At 40.1% G+C, this 9,475-nt stretch overlaps 1 protein-coding gene across 1 annotated transcript; it reads left to right on the top strand.

The window, feature by feature from the left end:
• Nucleotides 1-388: 388 nt before the first annotated feature.
• On the top strand, nucleotides 389-2,037 carry LOC106011776 (the record flags this gene model as incomplete). Its single annotated transcript, XM_035969771.1, is given in 1 exon segment — nucleotides 389-2,037. A coding segment is annotated over 1 exon segment (813 nt), but the record flags the coding sequence as incomplete, so codon positions are not given.
• Between the last annotated feature and the right edge of the window lie 7,438 nt (nucleotides 2,038-9,475).

Here is a 9,475-nt window from a genome sequence, read left to right as displayed (position 1 = left end):
CTAGGATGGCTGTCTGGCAATCGCTTAGCCATCTTTTCAGACTTGAGGCTTGTTCTTTTTGTATAGGTGGTGTAGTGCTCAGTTCTGGTCGTATAGTGCAGTGCTTCTGTTGGTGTTGTTTTCAGCTGACCTGATACAAGGCGGGCGATGATGATGATGATTATGATGAGGATGATAGTAATAATAATAATAATAATAATAATAATAATAATAATAATAATAATAATATTATTATTAATGATGATGATGATGATGATGATGATGATGATGATGATGATGATGCTGCTGCTGCTGCTGCTGCTGCTGCTGCTGCTGCTGCTGCTGCTGCTGCTGCTGCTGCTGCTGCTGCTGCTGCTGCTGCTGCTGCTGATGATGATGATGATGATGATGATGATGATGATGATGGGTAAAGGTTTTTGCCCTACGCAATTTTTTTTAACCTTTTCCAATTCATACAGGATACAAAAGATTACACGAGACGCTGCAGACTTTTGGAGTACTTCTCAGAAACTAACCCTTCTCCTTCTTCCGTTATACCACCTAAATTATATGTTCAGAGTAATTGGACTCCTCCTCCAGGACGTAATGCTGCCCTTGACCTTTACTGTGATAACATAGAAAAATCAGCGCTCCATAGCAGAAACACTTGCAGACAACCTTCTAAAAGAGACAATTTATCCCGTGCAGAAAGGTCGGCCCTTTGTGAACTCATTGATAACACTAATCTTACTATCCGTGAAGCTGACAAGGGAGGCTCCATTGTGGTCATGGACACCACTGACTACAACAACACCATCTCGTCTATGTTGAATAACCCTTCTCTCTATAAACCCCTCAGCTCCGACCCCACTTCCTCTCACCTTAGCGCCATTCAGGACCAAATCCGCCATCTTGAATACCTCAACGTAATATCCCCCGGATTTGTCTAAGTGTATTCTTCACGGGGATGTGTCGTGCCCCTACTTTTATGGCCTACCTAAAATCCACAAGTTAGCAAACAACAATTCTAAACTCCCTCCATTTAGAGGCATTATTTCCCAAATAAATGGTCCTACTGTCAGAGCTTCCTATTGGTTGGACAGCATTTTCAAACCCCTTGTCCCTGATTTTTGTGGTAACCACTGGGTGAAAGATAATCTCCACGTTCTCAAAAAAATAGAAACTATTAATTCTGAAAACATCCTCACTCCTGAAACTAACTTTTTGGCCATAGACGTTGTCAACATGTACAACAACATTCCACACCAAGAAGGTATTGAGGCGTGCCGCTCAGCCCTCAGAAGTCTTGCACCCTACAACACACGCCAAACTTTAGAAATTTGCAAACTGTTGAAATTAGTCCTCACCCTCAATAATTTTTCATTCAACAATCAAAATTTTCTCCAGCTGACTGGCACAGCGATGGGTACCCCAGTAGCCCCCTCTTATGCCAACATTTTTATGGCTGAATTTTGGCGCAAATACGTCTCCCCTCTTCCCAACCAACCAGTTGTACTTATGCGTTACATGGATGACATTATCGCCTTGCACAATGGTTGCTCTGAAACAACCCAACAATTTCTCACTGATCTGAACAAGGTGCACCACTACATCAAATTTACTTATTCCAGCCCAGATAAGTCCACTTCTTTCCTGGACATGTCCCTTCTCATTGCAGATAACCAAATTGAAACAGACCTGTACCAAAAACCTACCGACTCTAATCGTTACCTCCCACCTTCTTCAAACCATCCTAAACATATATTCCGTTCTGTGGTCTATAGTGGTGCCCTTAGACTACGTCGCATTTGCTCCCGTGAAAATTCTTTTAAACAACGGATAGAGGAATTCACAGTCAACCTTCTTCACAGTGGGTACCAAAAAGATTTTATAACGCCCATTATCGAGAAAGTCAGCAAATTGAACCGCACAACCCTCCTGACCTACAAACCCCTAAAGCCAAAACAGAAAAGACCATTTTTCGTCACTACTCATCACCAAAAACTACCTAAGGTACATAAAATCCACAGCCAACACAAAAGCATCTTGGAAAAATCAGACAAAATGAAAGCCTGCTTCCCCGACCCTCCTCTGATTGCACTTCGTCAGCCTCCTAATCTTGGCAACCTCCTCATTCGCACTAGAGCAGTAACACCCACGTCATCACTTCCGGTAAACCCATGTTCCCCGCCTCAAAATTATCCTTGTCAAAAACCTAGATGCAAAACATGTGCCTACATGAAAGTAACCAACTTTGTAGAAGGCCCCCACTTTAAAAGAAAACTTTCCCACAGCATCACTTGTGAAACCAAAAATGTAATCTACCTCATATCCTGTAAAGTCTGTCCAGCTCAATATGTAGGTCAAACTACCACCACACTAAGAGCTAGGTTTAATAACCATAGGTATTCAGTCCAGAAAAACTCCAGCACACCAGTTGGCCAACATTTCAACAGTCCTGGTCACAATGGTACCTCCGATTTGCAGCTTCAGGGAATTGAAATAGTCCAATATCCTACTAAAGAAAAACTTAACCAAAGAGAATCAATGTGGATTTGGAACTTGGGGTCTCACAAAATTCTCACTGGCCTTAACATCGACGAGCCCCATTTTAAGGATCTAAAATTTACAACGTAACGTACTAATCACCCCTTATGTTCCTGCAACCCCTTCCCTTTGGCCCTACCTTTCTGTTATATTCCTTACCTCCACGTACTAGTTCTCTCTCTCTCTCTCTCTCTCTCTCTCTCTCTCTCTCTCTCTCTCTCTCTCTCTCTCTCTCTCTCTCTCTCTCTCTCTCTCTCTCTCTCTCTCTCTCTCTCTCCCCCTCTTTTCCTTTTCCTCTCTCTCTGCCATCTCTGGCCCTAGTGTTTCTCTTTCTCTGGCCTTTCCGATTTGTGTTCACCGCACCCTTCTGTTATTATATTCCTTACTTCCACGCACCTTTCCACCCCCCCCCCCCCTCTCTCTCTCTCTACCACTTCTGGCTTTAGTGTTCCCTTCTCTCCGGCGATTTGTACTCACCGCTCCTTTAAATATTCAGACATTTATGTACGCACTTTAGTTTTTATAGCCTGTGTATATGATGATGATGATGGAGATATTTCCGATATTGTCCAAACCACACCAATACGTAACTTATAGTGAACACTTTGTTGCTGTGGCGTCATCACCCATATATTTTTTTCTCAAATACTATGTTCCTGATGAAGCCTTATTGGCGAAACGTTGAACTGTGAAATATATTTTTTTTTTGGAAATACAACAAGGTCTTAACTGTTTTAATACCTTCTTTATACAATGATGATGATGATGATGATGATGATGATGATGATGATGATGATGATGATGATGATTATCCTGATAACGGTACCGGCAATAATACAGTATAGTAGAATATTAGAATATAATATAATGTTTATTAATTATAATTTTATGTGATATTGTTGAGATGGAAAGCGCATAAATGTAATTTTAAAACAAAATGTAAATCTTCTTTTGCCCCCATCCATACAATTAAGATCGTTTAGGAAATAGGCCTCGACATTGTGCAGGACCAACCCGTGCTGGGAGGGATACTGCATCCCATCAGAAAGGCTGAAATACTCAATAAGAATTCTCCCCCACTCGTGAATCAAGCTCGGGTCTTCTGCGTGCCACAGCGAAGCGCCAGTACACCACAGATGCCGGTTTAGTGTCATTGTCAACATGTATTTTGCTATCAGTGAAGTGAAGTGAATAGTAATGAATGTGGCCTTGATCAACTCATAACTTGTGTCTTCGATGACACCAAAACCAGTTACATAATAGCTGTTTGAAGGTATGATTCCTTCGCAGTATCTATCCGGAGACGTCTCCGACGAACGATAGACCAATCAAAATGCTTTGGGCCTCTAGACCAAGTAAAAAATCTGGGGGGTTACAGGGGGGGGAGCATGCCCCTCTGTTTTAACCCATAATTTGATATTTTGCAGTGAAGTTTTGAAATTTTCCTGAAAATAATTGATTTGCGACAGTTTTAGTGGCTATATGTATGCAGCAAATAAGACGTAGTTTGACCCCCAAAGCAGTGCATCTGTGTGCGGGAGTGCGTCTCCGAATAGTTCCCGGGTGCTCGCCGGAGGCGTCTCCGAATATCTTCTGCCATGATGGTGAGAAAAAGCCTCTTATTTTCAGTTGACTGACAAAATCTCAAATAGACTCTACAAAATTATTGTAAGCGTTACTACATGTATGTATCTCATACTGATCCTCTGACATGAGTCTCCGCAGAGTTTGCTTGAATAACACGTATAGATTTTTCTAGCATCTGTTTTTCTTAGTAGGCCTACTGATTAAAGAGATGGATAAACTTTTAAATAATATCAATGAAAAAGTTAAATTTTTGGTCTCTAATTGGCTATTTTAGAATTATACATGACCCCACTTTACGCAAATTTGGCTGTAAAAAATCTCAATCATTTTCCTAAACAAAAGCAAGGACCTTTCTAGGTTCAATAAAATAAAAAACCCAATCATGTTAATGATTTTAATATATTTGATGGGTCTTTAGTCTTTACATTCGACCAATTCTGCTAAAACCATGCACAGCATAGTTTTTAAAGAATTTTGTTGCATACCACACAGAAACGGTGACAGATCTCAGTTCCAGGTCAGTGAGAGCTGTGCTCTAGCAACAGTAGCATAATTGAATAGATACATGTAAGCCAACATTCATTATAGTAAACATTTCCAAACTATAGAAATAAGCTTTTCATATTCGGGAGGCAGGCTGTTTTGATACCGTCTTCATTGTTGAAATAGTGCATGTTCAGAGTTTCTTCCACACTCGGCGGTGGAATCAGGTTAGGGGAAATAAATCCCGCTTTTAAAAAAAATTTTTTTTTTAGCGTATTGGCCTTGCCAAAAGGGAAACAATTCCTTCATTGTACATGACATAAGTCTGAGGTCACATGATGGGTGTTCACTTGTTAAAATAATAAAATCCTCCTCCTCGTCCTTAAGTTACTAGTACCTGTACTTGGACTTGACATTATAAAATGTGTCTCGACGCTGTGGAATCAGGCACTCGTCAATTTTTAGGTGTATGAAGCTGTCAGTACATCATCTTATTAAAGTTTGTTCATTTATCTTACTTTTACTTTACTTTTATCAGGCGCATAATATACCCTTTAGGGTGTAGCGGGAAGAAAGAGACGTCTCTCTGCCACCAGCCGCAGAGCTTGGGTCAGGGGGATGCCGTGAGCTGTTAATGTTTCCCTGACTCCATCTATCCAGGTCTTTCTCGGTCGCCCTCTGGCCTTGTTGTCATTGGATTTTTTTAAAAATGTAGGCATGTTGTGCTAGGTGGTGTGCTGGTAATCGCGTGGGATGTCCGAACCATTTGATTCTTTGGTGTTGGATGTGATGCATGACATCATTTGTGCCCACCATTTCTCTGATTACGGCGTTTCTAATTTTGTCACGCCTGGTCTTGTTTGCTGCTTTTTTAAGGCATCGCATTTCACATATTGTAATTCTTTGCTCTAATGTCTTGTTCGTGGTACGTGTTTGGCATTGATAGGTGAGTGTTGGGATGAATATGGTGTTGATCATTTTGAGTTTTGTAGTCATGGGGATGTTAGGATGTTTCAGTAGTGGAGTAAGCTGGTAACTAACCTTATTAGCCCTTTGTACTCCTGTTTCAATTTCTCTGTTCAGTCGCTCTTCCTCTGTGAATATACTTCCGAGGTACACTGTACTTGAATTCTTGGACCAGTCTGAGACTGTTGTTGTTGATGTGTATCCTGAATGGTCCTGGCTTTCTGCTTACTTTCATTGTCTCTGTTTGGTTGATGTTGATCTTTATGTCGTAGTTGTTACATTCTTCGTTTAATCTGGTGGTGTGGTGTTGGAGACTTCATTCATCTTTGTATGTCAGGCTTTGGTCATCAGCGAAGAGGGCGTCTGATTCTTTTGGCCTCTTTTGTCATTCTATCCATATTTATGATAAATAGATGAGGTGATAGGACACGGCCTTGTCTTATAATGTAATCTATCTATCTATCTATCTATCTATCTATCTATCTATCTATCTATCTATCTATCTATCTATCTATCTATCTATCTATCTATCTATCTATCTGTCTGTCTGTCTGTCTGTCTGTCTGTCTGTCTGTCTGTCTGTCTGTCTGTCTGTCTGTCTGTCTGTCTGTCTGTCCGTCTGTCTGTCTGTCTGTCTGTCTGTCTGTCTCTCCATCCGTCCGTCTGTCCGTCCATCCATCCATCCACCCACCCACCCATCCATCCACCCATCCATCTATCTATCTATCTATCTATCTATCTATCTATCTATCTATCTATCTATCTATCTATCTATCTATCTATCTATCTATCTATCTATCTATCTATCTATCTATCTATATTATTATTATTATTATTATTATTATTATTATTATTATTATTATTATTATTATTATTGTGTGTGTGTGCGTGTGTGTGTGTTTGTGTGTGCGCGCGCGCGCGCGTGAGTGTGTGTGTGTGTGTGTGTATGTGTGTGTGTGTGTGTGTGTGTGTGTGTGTGTGTGTGTGTGTGTGTGTGTGCGCGTGCGTGTGCGTGCGTGCGTGAACCCTTACCCTAACCCTAACCCTAACAGCTCAGGTTTAGTTTTAGTGAGAGTTCTACGGCACTTGCAACACAAATAGGTCTTATGATAAGTGTCAAAGATAAGAGGTGTTATTCAGGGGCCAAGGCTGGCGTGTTTGACAGGTAAAGAGTAACAACATAGAGCCTACAAAGAAAAAAAGGAGGATAGATAGGGACAGAAGATGTTTGATAGAAAAGAAGGATCAAACCACACCAGAGCGCCTGCCAACAACCTATTAAAGGCTGGGTGCCAAACCTTTACAACGACAGTATAAAGAGTAAGAAATCCCCTTCAAGTGTTTTCTTTGAACGAGTTTTTTTTGTTGTTGGTGCCTTTGTGTGAATATGTGGGTTCTCATAAATCTGTGGAATACCAGTTGGTCACGGATGAATGACGGCGCCCATGATCTGCAACGACAACAAAACCTCTTCGGGGGTTTCTGTTGGCTTTTCTCATTTATTTGTCTTGAAATAGAATACGCATCGCTGGTGTTGCTCTCTAAACGTTTAAGTACGTCAAATGAGACTTTCAGAGGACCCCCACCCCCTCTCCCCAAAAAACCCCAACAACCCCCCCCCCCCCAAAGAAAAACAACTAACAAACAAAAAACCAACAACAACCAACCAACCAACCCACCAACCAACCATCAAACAAACAAACAAACAAACAAACAAACAAGCAAACAAACAAACAAACAAATAAACAAGCAAACCCCCGAAAAAACCAACCAAACAAAAACGAACAAAAACCTTTTTTTTTTCACCTTTTTTTCATTTTTCATTGAATTTCATTTTAGGTTTTTATTGCATGATTAAAATGTTAAATGTCTTGGTAAAGGTTTAATGATCTTTATTTACACGACGGAGACTGCCCTTCTGGGACGAAAAGGATAAGAAACAGAATTAAATTATAATTCGGAAGCCTCGAATAATTTCGGACTTACTCGTTTAAAGAACTGAACCAACAATAACAACAGCATCATTTTTATAAGCTTACTGGTTGAATCTGCTTATAATCACATGTCAGAGTCAACCGTCAACCATCGAATCATCTATTCAAACAACCACTCACACCCTCCTCTCCCTATTTCTGCGAGGTTCACCAGTGTAAAATTACCACTTTTCTTCCTCGATAATAGTAGTCCCCTTGTAGGCCTATAGGTTCGATTGTACTTTCTACCAAAGCCTCATAACTTAAGGTAAGTGTTTTTACGCCCCTATCTACACAATGTAGATACTTTAGAAGAAGGACTTCGACCCTGTCCGTCGAGCAGAAAGACCAAGATGCTCCATAGAAATTCTTCCCACCCAGGAATCAAACTCAGGTCTCCTGCCTGCCAAAGCGAAGCAACTTACCGCTGCACCGCAGAAGTCTGTTTCCAAGGCAGAGTAAAATAATGATAATGATGATGATGATACTACTACTACTACTACTACTACTACTACTACTACTACTACTACTACTACTATTATTATTACTAAAAACAAAACAAACAAAAAACAATAATAATAATATATTACCACCACAATCATCACCACCACCACCAACATCCTCCTTCTCCTCCCCTATCACCTCTATAATCATAATAATAATAATGACAACAACAACAACAACAACAACAATAATAATAATAATAATAATAATAATAATAATAATAATAATAATAATAATAATAATAATAATAATAATAATAAGAAGAAGAAGAAGAAGAAGAAGAAGAAGAAGAAAAAGAAGAAAAAGAGGAAGAAGAAGAATTATAAATAATACATGTAATGGATAGCTTTTGTATGGGAGCATTACATTTGGGAACCTTTTTTTTTCAAAACATCACAGTTGCGGACCTATTCAATTTTGTGCAAAATATTGAAACGTACATGACACCTGCGAACGTAAGCGCTAGAACAAAAATTAAAACATCTCATGAGCGAACGTAAAGATTTGTAATCAAGTTGTACTCGTAATGCATAAAATGGTTGATGGTGATGGTGTCTCTCTAATCGTTACAGGCTTGGGACTGAGTCGTACTGGTATGAGGCTGCATTAGTAATGTTTGGCCTGTTTTGTATTTGGGTCACCGGGGGTGGGCGTGGAAGGGGCGAATATATTTAATCGAACAGTGCCAGCATATTCGAGCAAACTCCGATCTTTGACCCGATATCGGATATGTTTGAAAGTGTAAAGTTGGGTGATCGTTGACATTTTTAGGTCCGCAAGTGTAATACACTCATTTTGTATTGCGCAAATTCCCGCTCAACAGCAAACCCGTCGTGCGTTTACAGTTCACTGCCTCAGTTCGGTGCAGATCCTGGTACATGCATTCACTCATACTATGTTGATTGATCACGTTGTCACGTACGGTCACGTCGTCACGTATAAATCAGAAACCACTTTTTAATGCCTAGTTCTCAAATTGATCTTGTTTTCTTTTCACAGCTGGTTTTCAAATCTGTATTGATTTTCTCTTCTCTTAAGCTTATCTATTTTCAATATTCGAAAAGGGAGTTTGGGAGTTGCTATGTACAATAAACCCTTTGGTTATTAATGAATTAATGAATGTCCCCTAGCACTCCCTCCTATTTCACTTAACGCTTTAAGCATTAAAAAATTGGCACCGCTCACACTTCCATACATATGCACGCCCACACGCCCACACACAAACACAGAAAAACACACACAAACGCACATAAACACAAACACACATACATACATACACACATAGACACATACAAACACATACACACACACACACACACACACATTGTTCATACTACGCACACTCTGCACACCACACAGATGAACACTTGAACGCACATACATAATATTATATTCATGAAGACACTCTCATCACAGACACAGTACACACACACACA

The sequence above is a fragment of the Aplysia californica genome, unplaced genomic scaffold (assembly GCF_000002075.1).
Source record: "Aplysia californica isolate F4 #8 unplaced genomic scaffold, AplCal3.0 scaffold00181, whole genome shotgun sequence".
In the NCBI taxonomy this organism is placed as follows: Eukaryota; Metazoa; Mollusca; class Gastropoda; order Aplysiida; family Aplysiidae; genus Aplysia; species Aplysia californica.
This window is presented reverse-complemented; position numbering and strand designations above follow the sequence as displayed.